Source organism: Patella vulgata, chromosome 4 (genome assembly GCF_932274485.2).
Source record: "Patella vulgata chromosome 4, xgPatVulg1.2, whole genome shotgun sequence".
Taxonomy (NCBI): domain Eukaryota; kingdom Metazoa; phylum Mollusca; class Gastropoda; family Patellidae; genus Patella; species Patella vulgata.
In genome coordinates this window covers 16,699,917-16,713,716 of record NC_065882.2, presented here as the reverse complement: position 1 = coordinate 16,713,716, position 13,800 = coordinate 16,699,917, and the positions used below count along the sequence as shown (strand labels likewise).

Sequence of the window (13,800 nt, the reverse complement as noted above, 5' to 3'; positions counted from 1 at the left end):
AGGTCGACTTTTAAAAATATTTTTTATTATACGAAATTGCCAATTGATTCTTTTGTTGACAACAGACTATTAAAATAATCTAGCAATGACTAGATGAGAGACAATAAAATGTCACAGAGAACAGTATTCAGAGCAAGATATGGCCTCGGCCATTCTTCGCTACAATAATCGGCATGAAATGAAAATAAAGAATGAATACACTGGCCTATTGTTTAGTGAGGTCTCCACTTTTTCTTGATCTGAAGATTTGGTTTGAATGCATGAATAAAGCTGTGTTGGTGAGTGAATTGTAAACTGGTTTTAGTTGTAATAGGGTTTATATTATTGTGTTGAAGTTACTCAGTCTGTGCTTATCATCTTGACAGTCAGTTTGTGCCATTAGTCTGTTAGGATCTGTATTAGACAAGATCTATCTCCACTGTCTTCTTCCCTTCTCCTTCGCCCGTCTGCTGCTTGACTGCCTACCTTGTCTTTAATACTTATCCTGATTTCTTTGGCTTCGTATCGAAGGTAAGTTAAGTCTAATTTTTTTGTTGTTGATGAATGGTCGTACAGGACGTAACGTCAATACAAGTACATTAACTTGATGTCCGTAAGACCATGTTCTTTTGAATAATATGGACTAATGGATAATTCGAACTTAAAAGACCCTGTGAGGATATTACAGTTCAATGAATACATGAGCACGACAAATCAATTGATTTAAGGTTATTGAAAAGATGTTTACATTAGTGCCATTTGGTACAGAATTAATGTTTTCTGTGTTATAAGTGAATAGTAAATGTAAGCTAATATAGGTACATTGTCCATGTGTGTGTGTTGGAAATTCAAGTAAATATTTATATATCACCCTGGGTGTTTTAACACCTACCATGGTTCACACTGAATGTACCTCTCTCATTTTAACAGATTTGGGTTCAATCAGATCTCTGACTTCCACATGTATTTCAGTTTATATGAGACAAAAGACGAATAATTAGATATATTATAAATAGTAAAAATCATGATATACATTTTTTTTGTTATTACTAAAGTGGTATAGTGGATATGTCAAACAGCTATCAACATTTGTAACTTGATTAAGAGTATATAAGAGATGTTATAGTTATTGCTAGGTATTTATCATTTGAGTTGATACATTAATACAGATTATATCAAAATGATTAAAACACATACACCCGGTAGGCTTACATTTAAGCTAGTTTAAAAATTCCAGAAGAGGGTTGCATTCACATGTACTTGAGATACAAATCTTAGTCAAGATAAAAAGTAGGATTTTTAATCAAAGGTTTGTGTAGAAGTTCCTAGTGAATTCAAATAATCTTTAATGATTCGTTTAGCCACATTTGAAGCAGCACAGCTTTCTTACAGGTTATTACTGACAATATATTTCAAGACTGTCGTTATCATTATGGGACATCATGTGACATATTACAGGGCCTCCAAATGCACATCAAAATGGCATTTCCACCTACTCTTCTTCGACTTCAAACCGACTTTTATTTGTCCATGGGAATCAAAGGTTTTTAGTCCCATCTAAAGGACTAAATTCAAAATGGCTTCTTTGAGTTTCATACTTCAACTGATTAAAAAAAACCAGAAATGTTAATTGTACAATAAGATTGTCAGAAGTGTTGATATCAGGAATTCAAAGTCACAAAGTTGTGCAAGACGATCAAAAACGCCTCGAAGATTTTGTATTTAATGGTATTAAATTGAATTACTGTATTTGTCATATTTCTTTCGAACCATTAGCTGGCTTCTATTAAAGTATTTTATAAAACAATGTTCTGTCAAAACTTCCATTGATGTTTAGTCATGTTGAAAGAGTGTGAAACTGGTGACTCAGATGTGCAATATGATCAGGCAACTGGGATGCAGATGCAATTAAATTCAGCGCTGTGAAGGATATCTGTTGATTCTATGCAATTTTAGTCGGGCTTTAAATCTGCAGAAGACAAATTTTAACATGTTCAAGAACATTTGTTTTGCACCTCCTAGAGAAAAACAATTCCTCTGAAATTCTATCTCTGAAACATCATCTTATATGAGAATAATTGTAAAAATGTCTTTGCCATGCACTTTTCAAAATGTTTGAAAACTCTAGAAATTAATGTGCATTAATAAGGTTAACAATCAATTTACTTCTCTCCCGGGACATTAGTTAATACAATCTTAAACCTTTTGTAATTTTCACTCAATAATTTTCGTGTTTTACATTATCACTATCGTCAGTGGTTTTCTACCACATTATGCAAATAATCCACAGTACATTAAATTGAAGCTGTTAGTCTCGAAATGACATGCCTATGGAACTTATAAGTGTTGAAGATATGTTAAACCTGAACCTTTCCATTGTTTTTCCAGTTAATTTGATGTTTTGAGAGTTGTATATATTATAAATAAAGTTGATTGTAATAGTGTGTATTGATTTAATGTATATGGTCACACCCAGTAATAATATGAAATCAATAGCTGTAAGCTTCTTCATGTCTAATTATGACTTCTATATAGAGATAGATTTTTCTGTTTTAACCCATGTAAAATCACTATTTCCCAGTCCAAAGTTTCTGCAAGTTCAACTTATGCTGTGGGAGTTTCGTTTAATACTGTGAGTTATCTTATTCATTTTTCGCCTCTGTTCTTATATAGAGAGATATATCACATTCCTTAGTATGCTTACTTTTTTTTTTCAAAAGACCTGATTCTACTCTGTCCTTGACCCCCCCCCCCCCCCCCCATCCCCCCTTCTCACTCATTAAACCCACATACTATTACACGGATTTGTCACATTATTTATATATTTTATCCCATCTTGCTAAAACCTTCCCTGTTTGTTTTTCGACAACTGTGTGATTGCTTATGATTTTTCCCTGATTGATACTGTATGTTTTTATTTATTTTTTTTTATCCACCTACCTTGTAGGTAGGTTTGTAAATGGAAGAATAATGTGTCCTAAAGGACACATAATATATATATGTTTTGATTTCAAAATAGTATCACTGTTTGGATTGATAATTTATTGTTTCTTCTAAGAATGGAAAATTGAAAAAAGAGAATAGGAAAAGGAAAGAATTTATGATATTGTCAGGCTCGGCATTGTTAATGTATTGATTCTTCTAAAAATGCTAAACTTTATGTAGGAAAAAATATATATTACCAAAAAAAATGGAAAAAAAAAAATCATTAATTTTTTTGTTGGCATTGAATATTTTAAATATCTATTGTCAATATCTTCTTTAAAAAGACTAGAAAAAATAATACTATTATTAGAAAAAAATTATGGATTGTTATTAATAAATTGTATTTTTATTGACATTTTGTCCCGAGTTGATCTGGTGGTAGACGATAGATTTAATAGGATTTGACAGGTTCTAGTTATTTATAACACTGTCATATGCTACAGGCTCTTGTTATATTGGTAGTAAGTACTGAATGCTATTATTATTATTATTGCCTAGTTGGTTATTGAAAGTGTTATAGAGAGAGAATGGGGTGTGACTACTAGTGATATACGGATTGACTGACTTACTGACTGGCGACTGCAGACTATTATAACCGATCGGCCGTGTGTAGTGTGTGGTATTACTACAGAATGTATACAGTACTTCCTCCACAGTATATGTACACTTCTAACTACAACTGTCAGCCTTCTTTAATTTATATAGATAACTTTAAGGTAAGACTGTAATATACATTTTACTACTTTTACTTTAGCCAACCCAAAAAAATAACTTGATATTAGAACCTTTCGTATCACTGATATTCGGCATGCAGTGAAGTAGTGTTGAGATTAGGTACAGCTGTAAAGAAAATATTTATGAACAGATTCTGAAATCCATTCAAGATGATTTCTTTTCGCAGTTAATTAGATCTGTAATGTAATTTTATGAGTTGTGAATTATTTTCTTCTATTCTAATGATAACTTCAGCTGCCAGAGATTTTTTTCTTGAAAAGTAATTAATGATTATGAATGCCAATATTTATAAAACTAGTTCAGGAATTTTCTTGATAAAAAAAAAGAAAAACGAAAGCGCAATCATCTTTTTGTTTTAGTTGGTATAATGTCTGTTGTGTTAGTTTTTGTGTTGAAAAGTACTTTGCCTATGAACAGCCTCTTGAAAACATCATCAATATAACCAGTGTGCTCCGTCATCCAGCTTTATGAGGAGATGTAGCTGTCAAAAGTTTGTAAATGAAAGAAAATTTTCTTTTGAAAGTTAACTGCTGTGCTTATATAAAGTTGAGATAGATTTATACAGTTCATGCATCTTGATGGTAAGGTAATCTGCCAGTTTCATTATATTTGATATAGTAACTTAGCTTTTAAGAAGGTATACAGACTATATATTTATGCATCAACGGTGATATGCAATGAGGGTATTTTTCATTTGGCTTTCTTTAGTTGTGTTAATAAAGAAGATAATCTATAGGCTTTCATTAGGTATAACTTGAAATGAAATGGGGTTTACAGTCCTACTGTTAAGTTTAACTTGAAAGTGTTACAATGGCTATGTTATACTTGTTTTTACTTGATTACCTCATCTGTTATATTTGTTTTTAATTCTGTATATTATACTCTTGCGATAATTGTTTTATTTTTCTTGGAATCGATCACCATGTGTTTGGCACCATATAGCTTGGATGGTGCTGATGTGTCATTAACCCCATTTCCTGCTACACTAAAACAGTATAAAACCTGCTATTTAAGCATAAAACTTTGTTGCTGAATGTTCTGCCCCTTGGATTCATATTATGAATTTATATATTGATTGTTTAAAATATGTAAAATTGGAGCGTTTATGAGGAGAGTTATCTCTCATCTTTTCATTAGTCATGAACAACTCAGTAACAGATGGTTAGTAGACATTATGAAAGATTGAAAACAGTGACAACTTTCCGATGTGCTTTCATTTTCAAACTTTATGAACAAATTGTGTGAATTTGTACTTTTATGAAAAAAAAAAAAACCCAACAAAATAATTGAAATTGCTCAACATGTTGAACTGACATGCTTAATAGACATTATGAAAGATTGGAAACAGTGACAACTTTTACCTAGCTTTCATTGTCAGTCTTTATCAACAATTTGTTAATTTGTACCTTTATGGAAAAAAAAAGCCAAATCGATAAAATAATTGAAATTGCTCAGCATGTTTAACCGAGAAATTTAAGCGTAACTGTTGGAATTGATATTGTTTTGTAATGATTTTGGTTATTGATTGTAATATTTCTCTGTACACATAGCTTCGATATCATCGTAGTAACAGCTCTGATTATTATATAATTGAATTTGTCGCTTTTAATCAAGAGAAATTGGTAGAAGTAGAACGAATGACTTCATTGTAAAAGACATCTGTGTTTTGTAATTTATTTTACATTTAAAATGTAAACAGTTCCTAGTTAAATTGATAAAGTGAATCGAAGTAACGGGTGCCAATATAATGGTTAGGAAATTTATTATTTGATTTTCCTAATGAAGAGAACAGGTTGTATTTATATGATGAAGAAAATCCATAATCTAACAGCTTCCTTCCCTACACTTATATTGCAGATGGACGACCAGTAAATGAGCAAATTATTGCTTGATGCATTTTCAATTCCGTTTTAGTTTATGTCAGCGTATGGTTTGTTATTGAACAAATCTGTTTACAATTTGTTTGCCAATAGTATTGCAATTTGTGAATTATTCAAGCAGATTAGTTAATAGCAGGTTTTTAGGTTTATGATTTTGTTGCAGACTGTGACACATAGGCAAGTGTCCACGTGTCGTAGGTAAATGGAAACTTTACCAATGTTACATTCAATAATGAATATATAGCCAGACACATCTGTTACTCAGATATCACTGGGTTACCTACGATACAACACGATATTAACAAAAATTGATCGGAAAATTTTGTATAAACTGGCACTTAGTGACACTGATTGTGCGGCAGGTGAAATTCTTCTGACTAATTTCTGTCACTGACATTAAGATATGTATGTTCCTGTAGTTATTATGGTATGTCATTAAAATCATTTAATTAACACGTTCAACTGGATTATTAGTTGTGATATTAGTGTTTTTAATTAAATCTGTTTTTCTCAGAAATTTGGTTGTAAGTGAAAAAGTTTGTCACATGGAAGGTTACTCAGTAAAGAGTAGCTCTATTGATTCTCGTTATAAATAGTGGCAGGTGTGATGCACAAGTCAACCAGGGTATGCTTACAGGTACTCTTTATGCAATGTCTGATACAACAAAAGTTTGTTGTATATTTTTAGTCGATTCAGAAATTTGGAAAAATTTTCTTTGAAAAAAGGTTGTAGTTTTAGCTCCATAAGTAGTTGTTAGAGACATAATGCCTGATACCGCTTCTTAATTTCACATAGCTAAGAATCCATATTATTCTTTTGTATTTGGTGTACCGTTCCATATGTAGACACGAAATGACTTGTACACTTTACAACCTGTTTACGGTAATAATATTTCCTCTATTGAGTAATTGAAAAGAAAATCGAGGTCTAGTGATTACATGGTGCAGCCAACTCTTCATAATAGTCTGAATGAAGGAGAAATATATTAAGAATCTTTTCAGAGCCAAGTTTAGATAGAAGTTGTACAAGTTGCATTCAGTTCTGCTCTTGTATTGTATGAAATGATGTAATTAGTTGGAGTACTTGAATGACCAGTTTGTTTAAGTTGTTTATCAATATTAGATGAAGGGAAACCATAAAACTGTCATAGACACCAAAAGCATGGATGGTACTGCTTTTAAATTTGTGTTTGTGGAAGTTTGGACTTAATTTCTTTACCAGTTTTCTTTTGGTGCTTTCATCATTGTGTATAGACCTAGTTCTGTTGATAGCTGAAATCGTCATGTCTGCTTTTGTAATTTCCTGTAATCCGACCTCCAATGGTTTTAATTTTTTTATTTTCGGTCTGAAAATATCTAGTAGTAGGTAGTGCAAGAGAGCAGACATGATATTTATCATGGAATAAACGCAAAAGACCGTGCATGTGATTAGACTAGGTCAGAATGGATGTATGTATTCCTGTAATTTAAATCTCGATCTGTTTGACATGATGTATTGTTGCTAGATTTTATATGCAACTTCCTTGATATCTTATTGCTGAAGTGCAGCTGACTGCATTTGAATGGCACTTTGGGTGTTATATTTGTGAATTTTATTTCATGCTAGTTTGAGCCTTCTCTTCTCCATGTTGTATTCTCAGCACCATTTGAAGAATCTGTTTGGTTGTTGAGAAGTTAAGCGGAACGTATGATTGATGCGTCGTGTTTTGGATACAGATTGAGTAGACTATTGTTAGTTCATGTTCTATTTAATTTTATTGAATTGTACGTTATTTTTTTTTTTTTCACATCAATTTTAATTTTTGTATTTTCAGCGAGGTTCTGAAGAGCTGATGTCTCATAGTCCAATGGTAACCAACGGGTCCGGCATGAGTCCCCAACATGGACAGAATCTTGAACTGAACAATGAGGCCAAAAAGGTAAGAGAACTAATCCTTATAATCTTGTGAATAATACACTTGACACAAACTCTGTTCGAACTAACAGTGTTTGCTATTAAAAGGCGACACAGTGGCTCACTGAGTAAGGCACTGGCTCACAAACCAGGAGGCCCATAATTGTTTTCCCTGTGTCAGTGGTATAGGTCGGGCATCCTGGCAAGGAGCAGTGTCTTTTTGTTTGGACGGGAGATCCTGTGAACATGTTAGAGTTTGCACATAAACTTGAACAGTTGACAGTTGGATTTCAAAGGAGAGTAGGTAGAAATGCCATTGTTTTGGCAAAATTTTCCTCATACACCAGGCTTTATTAAGTCTTTATTAACTAAGGTGGTGCATGAAAGTAGGACTTTAAACTCCATTTCATTTCATTGCTATTCCACTTGTCAGTAAACTGTTTTACATGAAGTCTGTACTCAGTTTATCAATTATCTAGACAACATATCTACCAGATACACAGTAACAAACCATATTGTATAAAAGATTTATGATATATTATATATAATGGTACTCTTTGATTATCATGTGGAACAGGTATTGTTAACTGAAGTGTGAATAGTTTATTACACGTTTACAGTATCAGGGTGAATGGTTCCATCTTTCTCAGCTGCAACAACTTCTAAGTTCTGTTCATGTATTCTATCACAAGAGATTAAGAGAAATATGGCGTATTTATTCAATGAACGAAATTGGATTTATTTTTGATGGAGTTTGAGCATGCAATGACATCATCAATAGACAACTTGCTCACTAAGGAAATATTAAACATGTTGAATAATGTTTGCTGTGCAATTGATATTAAGTAAAATGTGACTATGAATTAATTCCATATTATAATATTTCGCTCCAAATTTGGGTGCTGTTGCGCTTGAAACTTTTGTTGATTGGAACATATTCGTCAGTTCCACTACAGAAAATCATTCATTTATTCGACTAATAAGATTTGTTAAAAAGAAAAGAATATTGTAATTGTATTAACTCATACTACTAGTGGTGCATTAAATTTGGGAGGGGGGGGATTGTTCATATTGAATTTCTGAAGACATAACTTCATATTTCGTTACTTACTTTTGCGAAAAATAAATCTGACAAATACGATTGAAGCTTTCTAATTTGCATGAGATACGATGCTTTGGTACAAAATTTGTTAAACGGGAGACATACATTATTCTTTTCCATTTACTTTCTATTTGACTCGGTCATCTGCACTTGTTTCTGTGAACTTAAAAAGGCAGATTGTGGCAAGACCTTTAATATATTTATATTTAGAAACATTGACCTGCAATAAATTTGCATAACCTAACGGTTACTTGAACAAACGATAGGTTACACAAAATAATAAATTACAAATCTACCATGCAGAATTTGAAATTTTAAGGTCTGATAAATATAGCCTTGTTTCCAACTATACAAAGCTGTAGATTTGTTTTTGGTAACGCATAACCAGTTTTAGAAATTATGTTTTATTATTCCAACAGTCTGTTACACATTTACAGTAAATAGTGTTGACAACTTTTACAAAAATCAATGATTCAAATGCTGGTGCTATTCTCTGTGAACATTAACCATAATAGTCACCATAATAATAGTCATAGAAATTTTAAATTACTAGTGGAATATTGTAACCAAGCTTATCATATGATTGATGTTTAATAGCTTTTTATAAATTCAAAATTTATATATTTATTACCTGAGAGATGTCAATTTTAGAATTTTGATATATTGGGAAATTATTATATATTATTAAGTGGAAAAAACTTTGGTGGACACTTATATGATTTATATTCATTTTGTATTTAGATTAAATTAAAATGAATTACTGTTAAATAATTCAAGGCCAACCCCCACATGGCAAATGAAAAGTCTTTATTTCTTCAAGATGCATTGCTACGGATGAGAAAAACTTCTAAGAGTCATTCACTCTTAGTGAAATTTATTCACTGAAACATATATGGGACTCCTCCTTTAAATCTTGTATGTTTTGTGCTTTGTGCAAAAAATTTGGATGTATATTTTGCCTTGAAAAGACTACAAAAAATTATCAAAGAAGTTAAATATCACCCATCCTTGAATTAATTTATGTTGTAAACTGAAGACTTGCATTGAATAATATATTACTACGTAGTTTCTATAGTCCTTAGTAAACGCCAACTTGAAAGAAACTCATACAAGTGTAACCAGTATTGAATTCTTGTTACGCTGATATTAATCAGTATAATCATATCTGTCCATTACCATAATTATTCTACTCTGATGAAAGTATCTGGAGTATTCAGCTTAACTGATCATCAAGGCTTTAGCTTACATAAATTAGGAGTTGAGAAGATCTAAGTTTAAGATATGCAAAATTTCTGAGATATTGAATACGTAGATGTATCCAACCCCAAAAAAGAATTTGGAAGCTAACTTAAGATAGATAGGTTTCAAGGAGCTATGGTTAATATGGCTATGATTCCAGTCTTGGCTGTTTAAGTTCTAGCCTGATTAACCCTTGCCAGTTGTGCAGGATGGGAGGGCCTTGCATGAAAAAGCAACCAGTCGGTCGGATGGGATGAAAAAAAACCTGTCCCATGTGTAAAAAGAGTAGACCTTAGCGATGCTGCCATAACAAATTGCATGGCATATGTCTCTTCAATAGTGCAATTTACAGAAAAGTAGCACTTTAAACCAAATGGGTTTCAATATATTGATACAGGTCATTCTGCAAACAGAGCTATATACATTGAATGACTGCCATATTGAAAAATTAGTACCGGTATATTATTTTGTTAGTGGTTCTAATCTGCTTTACATCCTACATTCACACAAAGACTAAATAAACCTTTTCAATATTATTAAATGTGGAATAAATACTTCTCAAAACTCTTGATGTATACTTAGTGCTATCAACTAATATAGTTGATGTAGGAATTAAAATGAGGGTTAACTAACTTTGTGTCTGTTCTGTAGAGGGAGTAATTGTAGACGGTGTATATATAAGGGTTTTGCTCAAACTTGTGTGTTTGCGCGGTGATGGGGGTGGGGGTGTTAATGGCCGAATGGTTAGCATGTGCGCACTGTATCATAAGGCCTGTCATTGAGTCAACAGGCGTGGTTTCGACTCCCCGGTTGTAGGTGACAAGACCCCTACGCGCAAGCGAATTATTGAAATAAAATTTATATAAAAAAAACCCATGTTAGTCCCAAAATGACCTAGTCTGTGTCGAATGGACGTTAAACCCCAATTCTCTCTCTCTCTCTCTCTCTCTCGAACTTGTGTGTAATCCGTAAACGTCGATGTTATTGGAATTACACCCTGTGTATATTTGAATTTTTATAAAAGAAGTCAAAATAGGGATAAACATGTATTAAATGCAAAAATGAATTATGTTACGACAGCATTCAAAAGAGATCTAGTTCAGACACGAAGGGTGTCAGTTTGTAATTTGAAGAAGTACTCAACATTTCATCATTGTATAATTTGATTGGTGATATTACTAGGTAATGGATAGAAGGGATATGAATATGGAACTATAAAAACCACGATTAGGAACTTGAATGGCATTATCTAAATAAAATAGACAAATGTATTGACTATAAATACCCAGGAGATATATTTAATGACTCACAGCTAAATGGTGACCAATTATTTAGTATAATGAATGCAATGAAAATTGGTGCCGGGGCTTTTTCTGTAATTGATAAATGGCTGTGTAAATGTCATGATATTTCCAAAATGAGTTTAGATAATCACTGGTTGGCCATATTATCATAAATGGAGTGAAAGATAAGGGGTTAAGATTAGGCATTAAACAGTGCATTGTCCATTATAAATAAATAATGAGTGGTTTGGATGTAATAGATCATTTTACTTTTAGTATTATGTTATTATTGTTCTAGTGCTTTCAAGGACAGGAATCAGAAATTCTTAAAAGGGTGTGAACTTTTTGAATAATTAACAAGTCAACAATGAGTTGGCTATAATTGAGGGTTTTGACATGTGTCAGAAAGGGCTGATAAAGCAAAAACTTATCTACCTTTCAGATGGGTATATTGTAAGCTTGTTTCAAAACCATGAGTAGGGTGTCACACAGACTATTTGCAAAACTAGATTAACTGCTAATCAGACATGGGCACATCCCATTTGAAACCTCAAATTTCCATAAAAAAAAATAATGAATTTTTCAAGCCCTAAGCAAGGTAGGTGAAACTGACAATTTTAAGTCAACTCTTGAGACAGCCAAGATAAGCAAGAAGCACTAATAATTGTTTGAGGACAAATTTATTGCTGACATAGTCAGGATATTTGTTGTTAGCTTACTTCCTGAGTTTCATGTTTATGGGCGGTGGCAGTTTTGTCAGAATTGTGCTTGAACCTCTAAGCATCACAGTTCGGCTGATCTACTTGCTATGGTCTGTAATAACGGTGTTATTATAGTGCAGAGCAGTATATCTATATTAGCAATCAACAAGTACATCATGTAGTGAGACTGTTGAACAAATACATCAGATAAACAATATCAAATTAATCTAACAACAAGAATTGAGATAAAGAGACTCAGTAATATCACTAATTCAAACATTTCCTTTACTTTGTTTTCATTCCATTTCATGGCAGGACCATAAATATTTCCTAGTGTATACCATAAATTAACTGGCCTTTTGATATACCTACATGTGCAGCAACATTTGGAAACCATACTTTACCTCAGTGTAGTTTAAAGTCTGTAATGCTCATTTCATGGTTGAATGGGTTGTGAGAAAGAGTTTCTAAGAGCAAATATTTGGATGGTTGCCACACGACCATTAATTTTGGGTGTAGTGTCATTCTGTATTTACAGTGTCCCCAGTTATGTATCTATGGTTTCCCTCCTCTGTTGGCTTTGGTTATAAACTCAATGAGGGTACTATGTACATAAAGATCAACCATATACCATATCGTCTGTGATTTACTTACAAATAATTTTCAAGTAGCTTAGTACACAAAATATAGGGGAAACCTAAATGCTCTTCAGACTGTCATATATATAAGCTAGTTTTAAAACATTAGTGATTTCAAGTCCGAAGATTTGTAGAATTTACTCATACCATGAGCCAAACCGTATTTTGACGAACCTTACATGTGGCACTGGTTTGCATTGATTCCAAATGTTGACAAATGTTCAGTTTATTGGTCCTTTCGATTCCGTAGCTCCATTTCCATAAGACAAATAAAATGATAATTGTTTTTGGTTCTCGTAATATGGTTAATTGCATTAAAATAGGACATGTAATTTACTTTTAATTTCAACAATCTGTGACTTTTTTTGTGCATTTGAAAAAAAAAAATATTAAGAAACTCTTGAACACATGCTTAATGAAATCTTAATTCACCTTGCCAGAAGTCTTTTATTTATTCCAATACTATCAGATATCTGCAGGACTACATAACATTAATTTCTCCTTAACACTTTCTTTTTAAGTCAATTATTGATAAAAGAAAGCTACACTAACATTTATGCAGGGGAAAAAAAAATAGCTTTCTTTTCTTTAGTGTGGAGATTTCATCCTTAGAGGTTATTAATGCACAACTACCAGGAATAATATCTGTATGACCTAATGAGGTCAGATATATCACAAGATATTTTTACTGCTCACACATCCTAATAATAAGTGTATAAGAGGAAAGGAGAGAAAAAGCCACTGAAAAGATATTTGCACCGTTCTTTCATACTTCATTAGGTTTCCAACATCTCCAGCTGAGGGCCTTTCTGCTGTAATGGCATATTTGTTCAAATGTAAGACATGGATGGTCTAGGTCATGGGAAATTTCTGGCAAGTCTTGAAGAGAGTTTAAGAACTGTGTTTAGTTTATATTTAAGATAAGTGGCCTAACTTGCCAGTTTCTCTTTATGTATGGGTTATTTCGCTCATGAGTGACAGGACCAAATCTTAATGTTTAATATTGTATTTTGAAAGATGGGAGAATGCTGCTGGCATTTGTTTGAATTTAATTATGGTATATAAAATGATGAAAACAGTGATAGTTGTCCATTATCTTGATTCAGTGAGAAAAGAGGATCAGGTTAAGTCAACTTGAACTTTACTAGCAGAACAATCTCCAGGGTTTCATACTGGTATCATAAGTGTTGTAAAAGAAATAGTTGCAAAATGAATAGTTGTGATTCTCTGATATACTTAGTTCATCAACACAATTTATAAGCAAGTCGAAGGCTTTTTTTTATTAGCAGAACAATTTCATGGGTTTCACACTAGTTTCATAAGCGTTATTTTCTCCTCAAAAAGAAAGTGTTCAATCAATGTTC

General features: G+C 32.4%; 1 protein-coding gene across 15 annotated transcripts in view; it reads left to right on the top strand.

The window, feature by feature from the left end:
- The window catches only part of LOC126818600 (polypyrimidine tract-binding protein 2), a 102,158-nt gene that overhangs the window by 58,395 nt on the left and 29,963 nt on the right, over positions 1–13,800 (top strand). For 10 of the 15 annotated variants that reach the window (XM_050546093.2, XM_050546100.2, XM_050546087.2 and 7 more), the window contains one exon: positions 7,394–7,498. In XM_050546093.2, the coding sequence (XP_050402050.1) occupies positions 7,394–7,498 (105 nt within the window). Of the gene's footprint in view, positions 1–342; positions 511–3,521; positions 3,681–4,261; positions 4,281–5,867; positions 6,007–6,928; positions 7,029–7,393; positions 7,499–13,800 lie in introns of those variants that run through there. The other 5 variants (XM_050546098.2, XM_050546089.2, XM_050546097.2 and 2 more) reach the window with 5 other exon arrangements.